The 21,331-nt window shown below is 46.1% G+C and overlaps 1 protein-coding gene across 2 annotated transcripts in view; it reads right to left on the bottom strand.

Moving 5' to 3' along the window:
• The window catches only part of PUM3 (pumilio RNA binding family member 3), a 198,189-nt gene that overhangs the window by 79,157 nt on the left and 97,701 nt on the right, over window positions 1-21,331 (bottom strand). For both annotated transcript variants that reach the window (XM_075339844.1, XM_075339852.1), the window contains exons 10-11: window positions 19,069-19,147; window positions 6,701-6,799 (exon numbers count right to left, since the gene is read on the bottom strand). In XM_075339844.1, coding sequence (XP_075195959.1) covers window positions 6,701-6,799; window positions 19,069-19,147 — 178 coding nt within the window. The remainder of the gene's footprint in view (window positions 1-6,700; window positions 6,800-19,068; window positions 19,148-21,331) is intronic.

The raw sequence follows: 21,331 nt of genomic DNA, 5'->3' as shown, positions 1-21,331 counted from the left end.
GCCAGGGGGGTGAGAAGGGACATGCCGGGAGTCCAGTGGACCCGCTTTTCTTCCAAAACTTTAGAAAAAATGAAAAATCAAAAAAGGATGCATGTGTGTGTGTGATCCTCCTGACACAAAGAATGAAACTGGCTAGGACTGGCTAGCAGGGGGTGTATATGCTAGGAGGGAGGAGCTACACGTTTTGAGTGTAGTAACTTTGTGTGTCCTCCGGGGGCAGTAGCTATACACCCATGGTCTGGGTCTCCCATAGGAACGATAAAGAAAGCTCCGTTCTGAAGCGCCTGGTGCCTGCAGAATTCGTGCGCTCTGGATGCTTACTCTCCCTATAGACAGCATGCAAAGCGCACGAAAGAAGTGACATGTCACTTCTTAGAACGCACGCTTCGGGCAGCAGCCGAAGTGCTGCGCTCTAATACGCCACGTGCGCACGTCTCCTGCATAATCTTCATAGACTGTGCAGGGGACGCAGGACGCATGCAGTTACGCAGCGGTGCAGATCGCAGCGTAACTGCATGAAAATACGCTATGTGGGTACATAGCCTAATACAGGGAAATCACACCCTCCATGATAGGTTGAGAGTGGTTATATTGTCAGTATTTTGCACCTGTTATCTCCTTAACCCTTTCAGCCCCAGGCAATTTTCCAAATTTTTTTTTTTTGCTCCCCTTCTTCAGAGACCTGTAACTTTTTTTTATTTTTCCGTCAATCTTGCCATATGAATGCTTATTTTTTGTGGGACGAGTTGTACTTTTAAATGAAACCATGAGTTTTACCGTATAGTGTACTGGAAAATGGCAAAAAAAAATTTCAAGTGCTGCAGAAATGCTGCTCTCCTCGCACACACGGTGTTCTGCCGGTTGTAAAAGGAAGCGACTCATGATAGCTACAGGATTCATCACATGATCCTGTGCTACCATGGCAACCATCGGCTCCACGTGATCACGTCATGTGACTTCCGATGGTGCCCAGTGAGTACGCGATTACCACGGCGGGCTGTCACAGGTTAATGGGCCTGGGTGAATCGCGAATCCACGTGTGCGTGAGAGGCACACGTCATCTGTTCAAATCAGCTGACATGTGTACCTGCGGTAGCCGGCGACGATTACCCTGACACTATCCATGACGTATCCAGTATGTAATGTGTCATGAAGAGGTTAAGGGTGACTGCTGCATCCTGTCTGTGCATTTGTTTCTATGACTATGGCTGATAATAATACAGAAGCCTCATTAGGAGTCTTGCACAGGGCCTTACAACTGGATCTCTGTATAGCAATCCTTTACCGCCCTTCCTGGCCACCACACGCGTTCCAAAAATGTGTAAATGAACTAAAGAAGGAATAAAGTGAATTTAATACAATCCTATCCCTTTTATAAGCCAGGCGCAGCAATTCACATGTGGAGGGTCTTACCAAGAATAGTAGCTGTCAATGTTCTTTCATGACATTAGGTTTAACAACATGAATCAGTGTATTCACTTCAATCAGATGACATAATAGGTATTGTCAGGGATTTCCTGAAGCAATGTCTGAGGCCTACGTGACCTGGAATGGTGACATGCATCAAACCAAAGGGGAAGAATGGTTACAATCCATCTCCTGCTTGCAAGTGAATCCTCCGGAATAAGATTGGAATAAATCACATGAACTGCCTTGAGAATCCCAAGGGCACCCTTGCAGCAAACCAACAAATTAATCACTTGGCTGACTGGGTATTTTTCAGAGACAGACTTTCTTATACAAAGAAAATGTTACCAAAACAAGCGGTAATTCTCAATTCCAACATTTATAAGCAGCCGGGCATTAACGTCAAAACAAAACAGAAAAAGGCTGGAAATGTGAAAATGGTTAAATGCTATACAGACATCCTATCACCGGCAGCACCAAGAACAAGGCCAGGTCTTATCAGGAAATGCTCATATTTACAGACCAGGCTTATGCGATGTGCCCACGCTGCGGAAAATGCGCAGATTTTGCCGCGGATTTCTCGCGGAAAAGCCGCGGATTTCCTGAAAATCTGCAGCTCAGGCACTTCCCAGACATTTCTATGGCATTTTGGAAATGCTGTGCCCACGCTGCGGATTTTTCCGCAGCGGATTTCGTGCGGATTTTGATCCGGAAAAATCTGCAACATGTCAATTATTGTTGCGGATTTTCATCCGGATTTTGGCTTTTAGGCTGTGTCCACGGGAGAATGTAGCTGCGGATTTTTCTGCATCAAAATCCGCAGCTTTCCCGCAAAATCCGCACCTTTTTAATGGTGCGGATTTGCCGCGGATTTTGGTGCAGATTTTTTTTTTCCCAATTTTAAAGCCAAAATCCGGATGAAAATCCGCAACAATAATTGACATGTTGCAGATTTTTCCGGATCAAAATCCGCACGAAATCCGCTGCGGAAAAATCCGCAGCGTGGGCACAGCATTTCCAAAATGCCATAGAAATGGCTGGGAAGTGCCTGAGCTGCAGATTTTCGGGAAATCCGTGGCTTTTCCGCGAGAAATCCGCAGAAAAATCCGCGCATAGCCTAAAATTGGGGAAAAAAAAAAATCCGCACCAAAATCCGCGGCAATTCCGCGGTAAATCCGCACCTTTCTAAAGGTGCGGATTTTGCGGGAAAGCTGCGGATTTTGATGCAGAAAAATCCGCAGCTACATTCTCCCGTGGACACATAGCCTAAGAAAACTACCCTTGACCAGAAGAGACATTTCAGAGACTGGCTATTAGAGTGAAAGGTCGCCATTTATGCATAGTTTTACAGTCCAATTGAACTTAAAAAGCAACTAAACTCATTTCTTTTTATATAATTTTTTTTTTTTTATTGTGCCCACTCTGGAAAGTTATGAACCATTGTGAATCACTTTATTAGATGTTTTTATTTCTATAAATAAAAAAAATTATATGAAAGTCACTTGCAAACCCCTTGTTGCCAAGGTCTATTTGCCAGCCTTTAGCGGCATTGATTTTAGGATGTACCTATTTGGAGTACAAGTGCTGGCAGTGAAAGGGTCAGCTCAGCACATATGTCTCACTAACTTTGGGGATAAGTTGTTGCAGAAGATTAATCTGATAAGCACAACTGTTAAGACCCCTTTACACACTGCAACATCGTTAACGACATCGCTGTAACGTCACCGGTTTTGTGTCGTAATAGCGACCTCCCCAGCGACATTGCAGTGTGTGAAATGCATCAGCGACCTGGCCCCCGCTGTGAGGTTGCTGATTGCTACAAATCTTTCAAGACCACTTTTTGGTCCTTTGTTTCCCGCTGTGCAGCATGCATCGTTGTGTTTGACACCGTTACAACGACTTTGTTAGCGACTTCCCTTTCAAATAGCTGCTTTGACACGTCCCCAATGACTAGCTAGGTCGTTCTGCAGGTCCGGGATCGCTAGAAAGTCTCTAAACGCTGCTGCATCGTTGGCTAGGTATGCCTGTTTGACAGCTCACCAGCGAACAGAGACTTTGTAGCGATCCCGGCCAGGTTGGGATCGCTGGTGGGATCGCTAGAAAGTCTCAATGTGTAAAGGGGGCTTTAGGATTCAGTGACCAAGGAGGATCAGAAAAAGGACAAAAACTAGGAAACCCAGAATGTACCAGAGTGGTTGGAATCTCAGTGAACTGCAGACCTAACACTAACACAACTAGAAGTAGCCGTGGGACGTGCTCACAATGACCTGGTCACCTTGACACAGCCGGAGAACTAATTATTCCTACAGAAAGAAATACAGGAAAGGCTAATCTGCCTCGGAGTAGTCCCCAAAGATATAGATAGCCCCCCACATATAAAGATTACGGTGATTTAGGCACACAATACACAAATAGAAAACAGATTCAGCAAAGATGAGGCCCAAAAATCTAAATAGGAAAGGACAGAAAAGAGCACTGTCTGCAGCCGTGCAATACCCTAGAAAATACCAAAACGCCTGATATGGAAAAAAGCTGAGACCACACGGCCTCTTCCCCACTATATCAGTACTCTGGTGTTACTGGGATCCAAACAAAACAGTAATATAGTGGAGGGACTGAAATTAGTACAAAGCATGACAAAACAAAATACATAGCAGAATATGGAGCAAGGTACACAGACATTCCCAGCAGGGAATGATCCAACTCCACCCAGAACTCCACACAGGCAAAAAAGGAATAATCCTTAGTACCTAAACAGAAAACAAACAGAAGGTGGAAACCACCAGCAGAGGTACAAGGTCCAAACTTATCTGAAAGTAGTTCTGGTAGACACAGAAGGAAGGGCTGGCTTCAGAATGTCCATAGCACCCAGGAGACAACATTGGACACCGGCCAGGAACAAGAGAACACCACTCCGTTATATAGGCCCAGTCAGAAGAACATGATTGCCAATCATCCCCAGCTGTCTGGTTTCTATTCAGCAAGCAAACTTCACTACCAGCACTGACCAGAAGAGGGAGCCCCAAACTGGAACCTAGTCCAAATGTATTCACAGAACAAAACTCAGAGGATGGGACAGGAGCTGACTGTTTCACTGCCATTATCTGTACTCCATGAGTACATTCTGATATTAATGCAGCTAATGGAAGGCAAACAGCAAAAGGAAAAAAGTTTAGACGACACAAATACGCAAAAAATCATAACTAAGCATGATAGACAAAAAAATATATAGTTACTCTAAAAGTAAATGTATATGTAGTAAGCTTCTCCTCCAAGTGGTCACTAGTTTTCCCAGACATTGACTGAAAAAATTGTTTGAGCTCACCTTTACAATCCACCACTCTTCCAATGCTCCTGCTCCAGTGGTCTCCACCACTTGTGTATCCCATGACACGTCATACATCATTTAGGTGACCGATGCAGCCAATTACTCGCCTCAGCAGTCACGTTGTACATACCAAGCATGGTTAGTAAACTATGTACGTCATGTCATCGGTGCAAGACTGGTGAGGTTCATTGGAAACGTTACATCCATTTAGAAACAATGTTGTGGGGATTCACAAAAAAGAACATGACGTAACATGCAACATGGAGTACCAAAAGATACACTAAAATGTTGGCAAAAATTTCTGGCAAGAAGCCAACCTGTACGTCGTAAGTATAAAGATTGGTCATTCAGCATGAACAACTATAACACAACTGGCACATTAAGGCTATCTAAAATAATTAGATGTAAATGAAAAATATGCTCTTTTATGCCAAAAAAAGTGTGAAATGTATACAGTCTGTTTTATAATTAACCCTAGAACGCGCAACCATAGACATCTACAATAGCAAACAAGTAACCTAGCAGCCTGCGAGGCCCCAGGTACGCGTTCTAGGGTTAAATACAAGCCCATCTCTGCTTTTAGGTCTTTGAGTAAAAAAGTAAAGTGTCTGCCTATCAGCCTGACCGCTACAATGGAGGCTTTTGTCAGGCAACGTATTCACAGCTGTTCAATGCAATACGGTGTAGCAAAATTGTGTCATACGAGTAAAATGTGAACGGAGAGAACAGACAATTATGAGCGCCAGTTCTCTACTTTTCAGGGAAGTTGGGCATGCCGTGTCTGCCCAATGATTTCCTTTGACAAGCAGTAATACTGCAGGGATCCCACTGACACTAGGCAGCTCAACAATAGGGGGTGCTATAAAATACAATAATGAGTTTATCATAGCACAGAAACATTTTTTTTAATGTGTGATCACATGATAAAATGCACATGTTGGTGTCTTAAAGGGAATCTGTCACCAGGTTTTTGCCACCTAATCTGAAAGCGACATAACGTAGGGGCAGAGATCCTGATTCCAATGATGTGTCACCTACTGGGCTGCTTAAGGTACCGTCACACATAACGAGATCGCTAGCGAGATCGCAGCCGAGTAACGGTTTCTGTGACGCAGTAGCGATCCCATTAGCGATCTCGTTATGTGTGACACCTACCAGCGATCAGGCCCCTGCTGTGATATCCGTAGTCATTGCAGAATGGTCCAGGCCATTTTCTTCAAATGTGATGTCCTGCTGGGCAGGACACATCGCTGTGTTTGACGCTGTGTTTGACACTGTGTGACAGGGTCACAGTGACTGCTGAGATCGTTATACAGGTCGCTACTGCGACCTGTATCGTTCCTGCATCGTTGGTAAGATCTGACTGTGTGACATCTCACCTGCGACCTCCCAGCGACTTACCTGCGATCCCTATCAGGTCGCATCGTTTTCGGGATCGCTGGTAAGTCGTTGTGTGTGACTGGGCCTTTAGTGTAGTTTTGATAAATTCACTGATTAATCAGCAGATTATCACTGCAGGCCTACTTGGTGTGCTGCAGGTATATGAGCTCTGTATAACTGCTAGATCTGCAGCAGAGAAAACATAGCTTTTATCAATATGATAAACAGCTCACTAAATGACACATCATTGGTGTGTCTTTACATTATGCTGCTCTCGGATGAGGGAGCAAAAACCTGGTGACAGATTCCCTTTAAATGAATTTGTGGAATGGAGCTTTCAAACATATAGGGTACCTCTTGTTGTCCATTTTCTGTTCGCTTTAGTGAAGTTGGCACAAAACCGACGGTTTGAAGTTAGCAACTTCACTTTAGCAAACAGTGGGGGGCTGCCATTCTGATATCTATTTTCGATCAGATATTTCCTGAAACTGGTAGCAGCGTTTTAGAATAAAAACATCTACCTTTAAATAGCCATTTTGTAAAATTAGTTTGACACATAGGATTTTAGTTAGAAAACTAACAAACCTTAGGAGTTCCATGCCATAAGCAGTGCATTCCCACTCGGGCACCATCATGCGTATGGATCATATAGATTACGGCTTCTCTGATTGCCTCAATCATTTCCTAATTAAAAAAAAAAGAAAAAAAGAGGGTACTGTAAATGGACATCCAAAGCCAAAAAAAAAAATGGATTTTTGTGTACTCACCGTAAAATAGTTTTCTCTTAGCCATCATTGGGGGACACAGGACCATGGGTGTTATGCTGCCTATCCATAGGAGGACACTAAGTAGATGCAAAAGCATAGCTCCTCCTCTGCAGTATACATTCCCTGGCCGGGCCAGGCAGTCTCAGTTTTAGTACACAAGCAGGAGGAGAAAAAAAGCAGTAAAAAACTTCTCAACAGAGGAACATGAGAAAAGAAGAGTCAAAACCAAATAAGGTACTGAGAGAACCAAGGCCCCGCAGGGCAACAGGGTGGGTGCTGTGTCCCCCAATGATAGCTAAGAGAAAACGATTTTACGGTGAGTACACAAAAATCCGTTTTTCTCTGACGCCTCATTGGGGGACACAGGACCATGGGACGTCCTAAAGCAGTCCATGGGTGGGAAACATAAAAGAAGACAACACAACCCAAGGACTAGGAACCAGTCCCAGACAGCCTGGAGCGCCTAGTACACAATTTTACTCACACAAGTATTAGGCTAAAAGGTTATATATTTTATTGAAAAAAGTTTTTTTGACATACAAGGAAAAAACATTTACATTAAAAACAAGGAGCGCCTACTGAGAGAGGTGCTCTACTGCCGTTTGCAGAATTTTCCTACCCAGATTTGCCTCAGTTGAAACCTGGGTATGGACTCTGTAATGCTTTGAAAAAGTATGTAGGCTAGACCAGGTCGCACCCTTACACACCTGTTCCACTGAAGCCTGATGCCGAATGGCCCACGAAGCGCCAACTGCTCGTAAGGAATGAGCCCGCAGCCCACTAGGAATGGGCTTGAGTTGCAGGCGGTAGACTTCCTGGATCGCAGAGCGAATCCAGCGAGCCAGAGTTGCCTTTGAAGCTGCCTGTTCCTTCTTAGGCCCCTCAGGAATGACGAACAAAGAGTCAGTTTTCCTAAAGGGGGCTGTCCTGGATATGTAATATCTGAGAGCTCTGACGAGGTCTAACGAATGCAGAGACCTTTTTCCACCCTATGAACTGGGTGTGGACAAAATGAAGGCAGAACAATGTCCTCGTTCAAATGAAACGGGGTAAGAACCTTTGGAAGGAAATCCGGAAGGGGCGCAGAACCACCTTCTCCTGGTGAAAGATCAGGAAAGGCTCGCGGCAAGAGAGTGCTGCTAGCTCTGAAACCCATCTGATGGATGTAATTGCCACCAGGAATGTTACCTTCCAGGACAGAAGAGCAAGGGAGGATTCCTTGAGGGGTTCAAAGGGAGACCTCTGGAGACCGTCCAGAACGAGGTTGAGGTCCCATGGGTCCAACGGCCGTTTGTACGGGGGAACTAGATGGGAAACGCCCTGGAGGAAGGTCTTGACTTGCAGTTTTTGAGCCAGGCAGCATTGCTAGAAGATTGAGAGCGCCGAGACCTGCCCTTTAAAGGGAACTGAGAGACAACCCCGCTTGCAAGCCAGACTGTAGAAAGTCGAGAATTCTGGGGATGGCCAGAGGCATAGGCTGGACGTTAGTTTCCCTGCACCATGAAAGGAAGATTTTCCACGTACGGTGGTAAATGCGGGATGAAACAGGCTTTCGGGCGCTGATCATGGTGGAAATAACCGCGGGGGAGAATCCCGCTCTTGTTAATACCCAGGTCTCAATGGCCATGCCTATGGGGAGATAAGGTATGCACACCAGTGACTATGGAAGGGGAATACATGGAATAGCAGAAACTGCTGTGTGAATACTGACATGAAAAATTCAATAGCTATTTGTTAGAATGAAATGTGAAAAATGGAACCTGCATTACTGCCATGAATATATGAATAAAGAGAAATTTAGCTACTGAATTGATCAATGCAGAAGAGCCCCAACACTACGCCAAAGTATTTCTCTACGTTGGGGTCCCTAGCTTGTGTGTGTCCTCTCATGCAGTTAAAAAACTTACCGTGTATGGGACGCTGAGACCCAGGCTATATATGCGTATAATGTGGATTGGCAATAGGTGTGTATGGGGAGGGTTCACAAACGAAAAACTACTAACATTAAGGAATAACGTTTGGAACTCCATTCTATGTCTGAACTGGGTGCAAAAAACCTAAAAAACATCACTATGGGGAGATAAGGTATGCACACCAGTGACTATGGAAGGGGAATACATGGAATAGCAGAAACTGCTGTGTGAATACTGACATGAAAAATTCAATAGCTATTTGTTAGAATGAAATGTGAAAAATGGAACCTGCATTACTGCCATGAATATATGAATAAAGAGAAATTTAGCTACTGAATTGATCAATGCAGAAGAGCCCCAACACTACGCCAAAGTATTTCTCTACGTTGGGGTCCCTAGCTTGTGTGTGTCCTCTCATGCAGTTAAAAAACTTACCGTGTATGGGACGCTGAGACCCAGGCTATATATGCGTATAATGTGGATTGGCAATAGGTGTGTATGGGGAGGGTTCACAAACGAAAAACTACTAACATTAAGGAATAACGTTTGGAACTCCATTCTATGTCTGAACTGGGTGCAAAAAACCTAAAAAACATCACTATGGGGAGATAAGGTATGCACACCAGTGACTATGGAAGGGGAATACATGGAATAGCAGAAACTGCTGTGTGAATACTGACATGAAAAATTCAATAGCTATTTGTTAGAATGAAATGTGAAAAATGGAACCTGCATTACTGCCATGAATATATGAATAAAGAGAAATTTAGCTACTGAATTGATCAATGCAGAAGAGCCCCAACACTACGCCAAAGTATTTCTCTACGTTGGGGTCCCTAGCTTGTGTGTGTCCTCTCATGCAGTTAAAAAACTTACCGTGTATGGGACGCTGAGACCCAGGCTATATATGCGTATAATGTGGATTGGCAATAGGTGTGTATGGGGAGGGTTCACAAACGAAAAACTACTAACATTAAGGAATAACGTTTGGAACTCCATTCTATGTCTGAACTGGGTGCAAAAAACCTAAAAAACATCACTATGGGGAGATAAGGTATGCACACCAGTGACTATGGAAGGGGAATACATGGAATAGCAGAAACTGCTGTGTGAATACTGACATGAAAAATTCAATAGCTATTTGTTAGAATGAAATGTGAAAAATGGAACCTGCATTACTGCCATGAATATATGAATAAAGAGAAATTTAGCTACTGAATTGATCAATGCAGAAGAGCCCCAACACTACGCCAAAGTATTTCTCTACGTTGGGGTCCCTAGCTTGTGTGTGTCCTCTCATGCAGTTAAAAAACTTACCGTGTATGGGACGCTGAGACCCAGGCTATATATGCGTATAATGTGGATTGGCAATAGGTGTGTATGGGGAGGGTTCACAAACGAAAAACTACTAACATTAAGGAATAACGTTTGGAACTCCATTCTATGTCTGAACTGGGTGCAAAAAACCTAAAAAACATCACTATGGGGAGATAAGGTATGCACACCAGTGACTATGGAAGGGGAATACATGGAATAGCAGAAACTGCTGTGTGAATACTGACATGAAAAATTCAATAGCTATTTGTTAGAATGAAATGTGAAAAATGGAACCTGCATTACTGCCATGAATATATGAATAAAGAGAAATTTAGCTACTGAATTGATCAATGCAGAAGAGCCCCAACACTAGTAGTGTTGGGACTCTTCTGCATTGATCAATTCAGTAGCTAAATTTCTCTTTATTCATATATTCATGGCAGTAATGCAGGTTCCATTTTTCACATTTCATTCTAACAAATAGCTATTGAATTTTTCATGTCAGTATTCACACAGCAGTTTCTGCTATTCCATGTATTCCCCTTCCATAGTCACTGGTGTGCATACCTTATCTCCCCATAGTGATGTTTTTTAGGTTTTTTGCACCCAGTTCAGACATAGAATGGAGTTCCAAACGTTATTCCTTAATGTTAGTAGTTTTTCGTTTGTGAACCCTCCCCATACACACCTATTGCCAATCCACATTATACGCATATATAGCCTGGGTCTCAGCGTCCCATACACGGTAAGTTTTTTAACTGCATGAGAGGACACACACAAGCTAGGGACCCCAACGTAGAGAAATACTTTGGCGTAGTGTTGGGGCTCTTCTGCATTGATCAATTCAGTAGCTAAATTTCTCTTTATTCATATATTCATGGCAGTAATGCAGGTTCCATTTTTCACATTTCATTCTAACAAATAGCTATTGAATTTTTCATGTCAGTATTCACACAGCAGTTTCTGCTATTCCATGTATTCCCCTTCCATAGTCACTGGTGTGCATACCTTATCTCCCCATAGTGATGTTTTTTAGGTTTTTTGCACCCAGTTCAGACATAGAATGGAGTTCCAAACGTTATTCCTTAATGTTAGTAGTTTTTCGTTTGTGAACCCTCCCCATACACACCTATTGCCAATCCACATTATACGCATATATAGCCTGGGTCTCAGCGTCCCATACACGGTAAGTTTTTTAACTGCATGAGAGGACACACACAAGCTAGGGACCCCAACGTAGAGAAATACTTTGGCGTAGTGTTGGGGCTCTTCTGCATTGATCAATTCAGTAGCTAAATTTCTCTTTATTCATATATTCATGGCAGTAATGCAGGTTCCATTTTTCACATTTCATTCTAACAAATAGCTATTGAATTTTTCATGTCAGTATTCACACAGCAGTTTCTGCTATTCCATGTATTCCCCTTCCATAGTCACTGGTGTGCATACCTTATCTCCCCATAGTGATGTTTTTTAGGTTTTTTGCACCCAGTTCAGACATAGAATGGAGTTCCAAACGTTATTCCTTAATGTTAGTAGTTTTTCGTTTGTGAACCCTCCCCATACACACCTATTGCCAATCCACATTATACGCATATATAGCCTGGGTCTCAGCGTCCCATACACGGTAAGTTTTTTAACTGCATGAGAGGACACACACAAGCTAGGGACCCCAACGTAGAGAAATACTTTGGCGTAGTGTTGGGGCTCTTCTGCATTGATCAATTCAGTAGCTAAATTTCTCTTTATTCATATATTCATGGCAGTAATGCAGGTTCCATTTTTCACATTTCATTCTAACAAATAGCTATTGAATTTTTCATGTCAGTATTCACACAGCAGTTTCTGCTATTCCATGTATTCCCCTTCCATAGTCACTGGTGTGCATACCTTATCTCCCCATAGTGATGTTTTTTAGGTTTTTTGCACCCAGTTCAGACATAGAATGGAGTTCCAAACGTTATTCCTTAATGTTAGTAGTTTTTCGTTTGTGAACCCTCCCCATACACACCTATTGCCAATCCACATTATACGCATATATAGCCTGGGTCTCAGCGTCCCATACACGGTAAGTTTTTTAACTGCATGAGAGGACACACACAAGCTAGGGACCCCAACGTAGAGAAATACTTTGGCGTAGTGTTGGGGCTCTTCTGCATTGATCAATTCAGTAGCTAAATTTCTCTTTATTCATATATTCATGGCAGTAATGCAGGTTCCATTTTTCACATTTCATTCTAACAAATAGCTATTGAATTTTTCATGTCAGTATTCACACAGCAGTTTCTGCTATTCCATGTATTCCCCTTCCATAGTCACTGGTGTGCATACCTTATCTCCCCATAGTGATGTTTTTTAGGTTTTTTGCACCCAGTTCAGACATAGAATGGAGTTCCAAACGTTATTCCTTAATGTCAATGGCCATGCCGTCAGCTTCAGGGCTCTGGAGTGCTGATGGGAAATGGGCCCTTGGGTCAGCAAGTCTGGGTTGTTTGGAAGGCGCCACGGTGCGTCTGTGAGCATTTGTACTAATTCGGCGTACCAGGTGCGCCTGGGCCAGTCCGGTGCTATCAGTATCACCGGGACTCCCTCTACCTTGATCTTCCTGATCACCCGCGGCAGCAGGGGTAGAGGTGGAAATATGTAAGGCAGCAGAAGTGGTGCCAGGAGCAGACTAGAGCATCCGCGCCGATGGACTGCGGGTCGTGTGACCTGGCTATGAACGCGCGTACCTTTGCATTCAACCTTGAGGCCATTAGGTCCACGTCTGGTGTGCCCCAGCGAGTGCAGATGTGTAGAAACACATCTGGGTGGAGAGACCATTCTCCGGCGGCCAGGCCTTGGTGACTTAGAAAGTCTGCTACCCAGTTCTCTACCCCCGGTATGTGTACCGCTGATATCACTGATCCCGTCGATTCGGCCCAGCTGAGGATCTTGTGGGCCTCGAGATAAGCCGCTTTGCTGCGGGTGCCCCCCTGCCGATTGATATAGGCTACAGCTGTCGCATTGTCCGATTGGACTCGAATCTGACGACCCGCTAGCAGAGGGCAGAACGCTCTGAGCGTGAGGAAGATCGCGCAGAGTTCCAGGGTGTTTATGGGTAGGGAAGACTCCTGGGGCGTCCAACGTCCTTGAGCAGTGTGGTGCCGGTACACTGTTCCCCAGCCTAGGAGGCTGGCGTCCGTGGTCAGGACCAGCCAGTTCACTGGGAAAAAGGATCTCCCCTTCGATAGGGATGAGGACCGAAGCCACCAGCGGAGTGTGTACCTGACTGAAGGCGTCAGGTGATGATGTCTGTCCAGGGAGAAGGGGCTCTTGTCCCAGGCCGCTAGAAGGGCTAGCTGCAGTGGGCGAAGGTGCAGTTGAGCAAAGGGTTCTGCTTCCATAGCCACCACCATCCTGCCGAGCACTTTCATGCAGAATCGAATGGAGCGAGACGGAGGACGTAGAAGGCAGCGTACCGCTCGTTGAAGAGCGATCGCCTTGTCCTGAGGGAGAAGGATCAAGCCCCGACGGGTGTCAAGGGACATGCCCAGGAAGGTGATGGATCGTGATGGGACCGGGGATGATTTGTCCAGATTCACTAGCCACCCTAAGCGGGATAGGGTGTCCACAGTGATCTGTACGCTGGTTGAGCAGTCGCGGAAGGAGGGGGCCTTGATGAGGAGGTCGTCCAAGTAAGGGAGAACGACCACTCCCCTGTCGTGGAGGACGCTCATGGCGTGACTTTGGTGAAGACCCTTGGTGCGGTGGCAAGGCCGAAGGGTAGAGCTACGAATTGAAAGTGGGAGTCCTGAATTGCAAAGCGGAGGAACTTTTGGTGATCTGGAGCGATGGGTATGTGCAGGTACGCGTCCTTGATGTCTATGGATGCGAGGAATTCCCCTTCGACCATGGATGCAATAATGGACCTTAGGGACTCCATTCTGAATCTCCGTATGTGCACATGCTTGTTTAGGTGTTTGAGGTCCAGGATGGGTCGAACTGACCCATCCTTTTTGTGGACCACAAAGAGGTTGGAATAAAAAACCCCGAACTTCTCGTCGTCTGGGACAGGTATTATCACTCCTGCTGTTTGGAGCGAGTAGATTGCTGAGAAAAAGGCCTTGCGTCGTTTTCGAGTCTTTGGGGGGTTTGAGAGAAGGAACCGACTCGGGGGTCTGGTCCGAAATTCTATGTGGTAACTGGAAGACACAAGCTCTCGCACCCATTTGTCGTCTGAGGCGGCAGCCCAGATGTGTTGAAAGAGCCGCAGTCGACCTCCTACAATGAGTGTGTCTTCCGGGGCGCCGAAGGAGTCATGAGGAGGGAAAACGTCGTGGCCGAGTCTCCCTAGTCCTGGACTGTGTCGGTCTAGGCTGCCATGACGAAGTAGGTTTCGGGGAGAGCTGAGAAGGTCGGTCACTGCGTAGTCTGCGGCTGGTGGCATGGACAGCCAGGGGTGTCGACCAACCAAATGAGTTCCGAAAGGAGCGGAACGAGGACTGTGGATGTCTGGTGAAGGACGTCCTTGACTTCAGCTGGGGGAGGGAGGTACTCTTTCCTCCTGTGGCGTCAGAAATGAGCTTGTCCAGACGTTCGCCAAACAGTCTGGAAAAAAGGGGAGGCCCGTGAGAGACTTCTTGGAGGCAGAGTCCGCTCGCCATTGTCGGAGCCAGAGAGCTCTACGGATGGCTATGGTATTTGAGGCGGCAAACGCTGCGCAGGTAGCAGCGTCCATGGAGGCCTGCATGAGGTACTCCGCCGCAGCGGCAATTTGAGCGGTTACCTCTGTGAAGGTATGAGTGAACTGGGATTCCTCAAGCGAAGTGTTAAGGGATTCTGCCCAGACCGAGATCGCCTTTGCGACCCACACAGAGGCAAAGGAGGGCGAGAGGGAGGAACCCGCAGCCTCAAAAGCAGAGCGGGCGAGGTGCTCCACCTGTCTGTCGGGTCCTTGATGGAGGAACCATCGGGTAAAGACAGGAGCGTCTTTGTGGTAAGGCGGGAGACCGGGGGGTCAGTTTTCGGTTACCGAAGCGCATGTCAGGCTTCTCCCTTTGCTTTGTGAGTATATCCTGAAACTCAGGGTGATCAGCGAAAACCTTTTGGGGTTTCCTTGCCCTCTTAAAGGAGACCGCATGGTCAGTGGTAGTGGATGGGGGATCCTCCACATGCAGAGTTTGGTTGATTGCTGCTATAAGGGAGTCTATTACAGTCTGATCATCTGGGGAGGCTGAAACAGAGGAATCCTCCTGGTACAAACAGCATTCTCCCTCCTCCAGCTCTTCAGAAGCCGTGGAGCGTGTGGGAGAACCTGCCCTGTGTGCTCCCGAGGGAGAGCCCGCTGCAGACACCCGGCCATGTGCTCTTTTCCTGATCCCTGCAACCGGTGAAGCATGTGCCCGGATTACCTCAGAAGGATCCTCCATAGGGGTATCCTCAGGCTGCGTTCCGTCCAGGGACCCAGAAGGTTGTGGAGGACTACATTGCATAGCCAGCACCAGGTTCTGTGACAGTTTTTCCATGGATTGGAAAAAACTGTGCCCATTCCGGTTGGCTGGGAGCCCTAGGCTCTGGGCTGACGGTTACGGCGATGGTGGCAGGGGGGTCTTGGAGGGTTATAGGGGCACAGGACTCACAGAGAGAAGAGGTGTGTTTACGTGGTAGCTCAACGTGGCAGGCAGTGCAGGCTGAATAATAGACTATGTGGGCCTTAGCCCTCTTAGTGCCTTTTGAATTCTGCATGTTCCTGATAGGAGTATGCTAGGTAAGGGGAGCAATGCTCAGCAGAGCTACACTGAGCAGCACCTTACCAGAATCAGCCGATGGCTGGAGATCTTCCCACGCTTTCTGGGGGGGGGGGGGGAAGCTTATCGCGGCCACGGGGGGCGGGGCTTAGCGCTAAAAGAGCTCAAATTAGTCGTCAGTGTGCCCCCCCCCCCCCCGCTGTGGGTAGTAAAAAACGGCAGGAAAGGAGCTTCTGATAGTTTTCTTCCCTCTCCCTCTAGTCAGCACACAGCCTGTCACTTGTGGTTATCAGCCGACTTTTCTGCTAGATCAAATAAACAGAGCAGATAATAAACAGTGTGAGTCCCTGAGCTCTGTGATTCTCTAGCCACCCCCTCCCCCCTGTCACCGGGAAATTATCTGTGCAGGAGTTTGCAAACAGGAGGGACTTCCCCCCTCCTCCAGCCAGCAAGCTAGAGAAAAGTTAACACTGTGTTCAGGATTCCTGGGGCTCTCTTCCTTGCAATAGCCAGGGACTTTCTCATAATAAATACTGTATATTCAGCCCTGGGAGCCTTTCCTGCACAGCCTTTTCTCCCTATGTCTGGGAAAACAGTCAGGGGGGATCTCACCGTAAACACTGCTTCAATCCAGGCAGTGACAATAGCAGAGTCAGCTTGCTGTATCCGGTCACAACTGTGCCATATTCAACTCACAGCCTGCAAAGAGGGGCTGAGGAATTGTGCCTCTGCCCTGGGCTTTGGAAAATCGGTGTCTATGGAACCCGTCGTCCAGCCCAGGATTCAGCGTCGCGGGAGGGGGTACGTATAGGCAACACTTCACGTTCCCACCCGTTGATGGTAGTGGGAGATCGGTCCCAAAAGGAAACCGTCACCCTCAAAAAATAAACCTTGAAAGGAAGTGCCTCCTATAGACACTAAGCTAAAACTGAGACTGCCTGGCCCGGCCAGGGGGTGTATACTGCAGAGGAGGAGCTATGCTTTTGCATCTACTTAGTGTCCTCCTATGGATAGGCAGCATAACACTCATGGTCCTGTGTCCCCCAATGAGGCGTCAGAGAAAGTCAAATGCACTGTTCTGCCATATTTGTGGTTCCTAACCACTATTCAAATGGCAAAAAAGACTCCAGGATCTGATACATTTCTAAGAAGGGTAGAAAAGATAAGCTCAAACCCACCATACTGGCTGGACATGGATTTCCAAAGAAGAGGAACATCAACTTTGAATCTTTATGTAACTGTGGCTGCAAGTGCACAGAACAAGGGGGACCATTCTCAGCAAGTGCTCACAAAGGGGTGACCATTCTCAGCAAGTGCAGCGATCTTCTGTATTATTAACTGCAAAGCACCCGCTGTTCACCATTACTATGTCTTCGTTATCAGCAGCTATGAACAGGTAGAAATTGAGCCAATAGGGGTGGCTTTTCAAGAGGTACAATACATAGGATAGACGCTGTAGCCTGGAAGGGCCCACTCACTGCGTGCTCAGCCTCTACACTCCGCCTCACTTATAGAAAGACTCAAAGTTGATTTTCTCAGGAATGGAAAATCCATTTGTAGCTAGGAAGTTACCGTATTTTTCGCTTAATAAGATGTACTTTTGTTCCGCCAAATTTTGGGGGAAAGTAGGAGGTGCGTCTTATAATCCGAATATACGGATTATATACTGCAGGGCGCAGGGGAGGTGGGGGCAGCTCTGGAGCGGTGCTTGAGGCTGAGGCAGGTTGGAAGAGGCTGGTGAAGGCTGCAGCGGGAGATCTGCTCCCGCTCATATAATATGCACTGCCGCTGTCCATCACCGTGGTGCTCAGACCGCACCACGGTGATGGGCTGGGGGAGCGGCACATTAAGTTAGATATGGCCCACATGCTGCTGCCCATAGTAGAATATAAAACTCTTTACTTACCTCCTCCAGCATGTCTCCCCTATCTCCCTGCTGCTGCTGTGATCAGGCAAGCAGAGATGATGTCACTCTGCTGTGCCGATCACATGACCGGCACCGAGAACCAGGAAGTGCAGGAGCTCAGCAGCATGGAGGGAGAACAGCGCTGGAGGAGGTAAGTAAAGAGTTTTTTATTTTACTATGGGCAGCAGCATGGGGGCCATATCAAACACAGGGGGATGTGTGCAATCCATAGGGGGCCATGGGCAGCACAGGGGGACATGTGCCATCCATAGGGGGCCATGGGCAGCACAGGGGGCGTCTTATAATCAGGTGAGTCTCATAAAGCGAAAAATACGGTATACACTCGATCTTACCCTCTAAAGTCATTTAATTAGTTTGCAACAGTTTTAAAGGAAACCGGACATCTCCAAAAATGCCAGATGTAATCTTGAGGTAAATAGAGCAAGAAATCTGCCTGCATCACTGAAGCAGCAGCTATAGGGAGAAAGTGAAATTATAGTGTCCATCTAGCCACTCGCTTTCAGTCTTAAAGGCATGCAGGAGTGGTTACAGTGAGTGGTTACTCACTGTGCTGCAAGTACAGCCACTAACCACTCACCAGTACCCTGACAGCCTGCTCCACACACACACACACACACACACACACACACACACACACACACTGCAAAGCAGGCCGTCAGTCAAGGTACAGTGCTGAGTGATCACAGCATAGTGAGAAGTGACTAAACACACTTCTACGGCTAAAAGAGCAGCTCCAGGGAGGATTTAGGCTATGTGCGCACGTTGCGTAATTACACGCAGTTAACTGCATGCGTCCTGCGTCCCCTGCATAATCTATGAAGATTATACAGGAGACGTGTGCACGTGGCGTATTAGAGAGCAGCGCTTCGGCTGCTGCCCGGAGCGCGCGTTCTAAGAAGTGACATGTCACTTCTTCCGTGTGCTTTGCCTGCAGCCCCTGCTCTGTCTATGGCAGGAGCTGCAGTCAGAGCGCATGGAATCGGCTTTTTTTTTTTCTACGGACATTTTCTGCAGCGATTGGAAGCGCACGTGTGCTCTTCAGATCGCTGCAGAAATTTCTGCAGTGACTGTACGCAACGTGCGCACATAGCCTTAAGTTCACTTTCTCCCTCTAGCCGCTGCTCCAGTAATAAAGAAAGGCAGAATATTTGCTCTATTTACCTGTAGATTACATATGCAAGTAAATGATGTTTTTTTTGACATGTAAGGTTCCCTTTAACAATTTATATATGAAAAAGAACACACAAAAAAAACCCCACATACCCCTCACTGATTTTATGGCTTACAATTATATACATACCGATCTTACTTTAGAACTTGCATGGGTAAAGAAGTCCAGAAAAACTTTATGTACCAATGAATGCTTGATTACCGCTTCCCTGGGATACAGAAAATTATTATATTAAGCACCCTTTCTCTATTCAGAGATTCCACTGTCAGCATCAAACACCAGTTAATAAAATACAGTGGCACTGTAATTTAACATTAAATAGACTCCACACCGTCAGGCATTGCTAGTGTGCATCGCTATTCATGCTCCAGCACTACAATCAAACAAGGGCTGCTCTGAAGAGCCTCATGGAGCGTTATTTAGTGGGGTTATTAAAGCAGTATACATGAGAAGTGATCTGAAGTCAGATCTGTGCCCCAAGTTCAACGACCAACTCTGAAAGACAAACTTAAAAAAATTCTTGCTTAAGGAGAATAATAAAAAAATCAAAAATAATTAAAAGGGTTGACCCACAAACTATTGGAAATCTCTTGTGTAGTGGGCCCCATTTGCCGATAACACATAGTATGTTGAGGACAAGATCTGCTAGAATAACAAATAGTATTTCATTATGAATGTAAGGGTTTGTGCACCCAAAGGCCCAGGTTAGAGCTTTGTACCTTTTCGGGGTTTTCATGCTGGTTTTTCTCAGCTCCACTAGCTCGAGCTCGCCTAATTCTTGACGAACTGTAGAGTTTTGTACGCCAGAAATCTCAATCTAAGGCTATGTGCCCACGGGAGCTCGCACCTGCAGATATATCCGCATGTACGTCCGCAGGTTTCCCGCAGAAGCTCCCAGGAATCCGCAGCCATTGCTGCGGGATTCCAGCGAAATATCTACGGTAAACCTGCGGACATTCGTGCGACTTACCTCCGGACGTCCTGGCCTCTATCTCCATAGTGGAGAGCCAGGAATTCCGCAGGTATTTCCGAAGGAATAATTGACATGCAGTTATGTGTGGCTGCGGGACATCCACAGCATATTCTGCAGCCGCACATACCGCAGAATGCACACAGACACTCCCCATGTCCCATAGGATAACATGGGGAGTGTCTGTACTTGCTAAAACCTGCGGATTTATCTAGAAAATCCAGATAAAGCCGCAGGTTTTCAGTGGCAAAATCCGCAGAAGCAAGCTCCCGTGGGCACATGTACTAACGGTATTTGTACACGGTGCGTTTTTCGCTGCATTTGTGTGTGCTTTTTTGGTCTTAAAACTGCATGACTTTGCTTCCTCAGCAAAGTCTGAGTTTTCATTTTTGCTGTCCGCACAGTGCTTTTTTTTAGCTGCGTTTTTGAGCTAACAAAAAAAAAAAACAACAAAACATGTCAATTCTTTTCTGCGTTTTTCCACCCATGCAATGCATTTGAAAAATGCAGCAAAACGCAGCCAAAAACGCACCGAAATGTGGGAAAAAACGCATATGTTTTTTACCAGTGCATTTTTGCCGTTAGCCTTACGCACTATGTGCGCTCTGCATCGCAAACAAAAGGTCCGCTTCAGAGCGCAGCTGAAAAGCTCCGAAGCGCCTGGTGCCTGCAGAATTCGTGCATTCTGCATGCTGCCTCTCCCTATAAACAGCATGCAAAACGCACGAAAGAAGTGACATGTCACTTCTTAGAACGCACGCATCGGGCAGCAGCCAAATCGCTGCGTTCTAATACGCCACGTGCGCACGTCTCCTGCATAATCTTCATAGATTGTGCTGGGGACGCAGGACGCATGCAGTTACGCTGCGGTGCAGAACGCAGCGTAACTGCATGCAATACGCACACGTGCGCACATAGCCTTATTGTGCGTTTTTTGTGGCCAAAAACCCACAGTGGCAAAAAAAACACAGCATGCGCACATAGCCTAAGACTTGATTGGAATAAGATTACTAGCGTAGCGCAGAGGCATAAACCACTCATCAGATGCTGCAAATTCATGGAGGGGAGCGTACCTAATTCATGAGTCAGGAGCATCTAACTCCAGCACGTGCCCTCATCGGTGAAATAATTATTATATATATATACACTGTATATATATATATAATAATATTTATTTCCACCAATGATGATGTGGGCACGTGCAAAAAAAAAAAAAATGCTGCAAAAAATGCTGGTCCTAAAGAACCAGGGCCAATGTCTTTAAAATATCAGTGGGCCTGCATCGTTTTTATAGGCAAAGACCAACAAGGAAATGTTGTTATTCACAATCCAACTTTTTGCTGATTGGATTAATTGGATTATAAATAGCAATTAGCCTGAATACGGTAGCCACCCAAAGAATGAGCAGATCACTTCATCTAG

Source organism: Anomaloglossus baeobatrachus, chromosome 1, assembly GCF_048569485.1.
Source record: "Anomaloglossus baeobatrachus isolate aAnoBae1 chromosome 1, aAnoBae1.hap1, whole genome shotgun sequence".
NCBI classification, from domain to species: domain Eukaryota; kingdom Metazoa; phylum Chordata; class Amphibia; order Anura; family Aromobatidae; genus Anomaloglossus; species Anomaloglossus baeobatrachus.
Note: the sequence above shows the minus strand (reverse complement) of the source record. Positions and strands in the feature narration are given on the sequence as shown.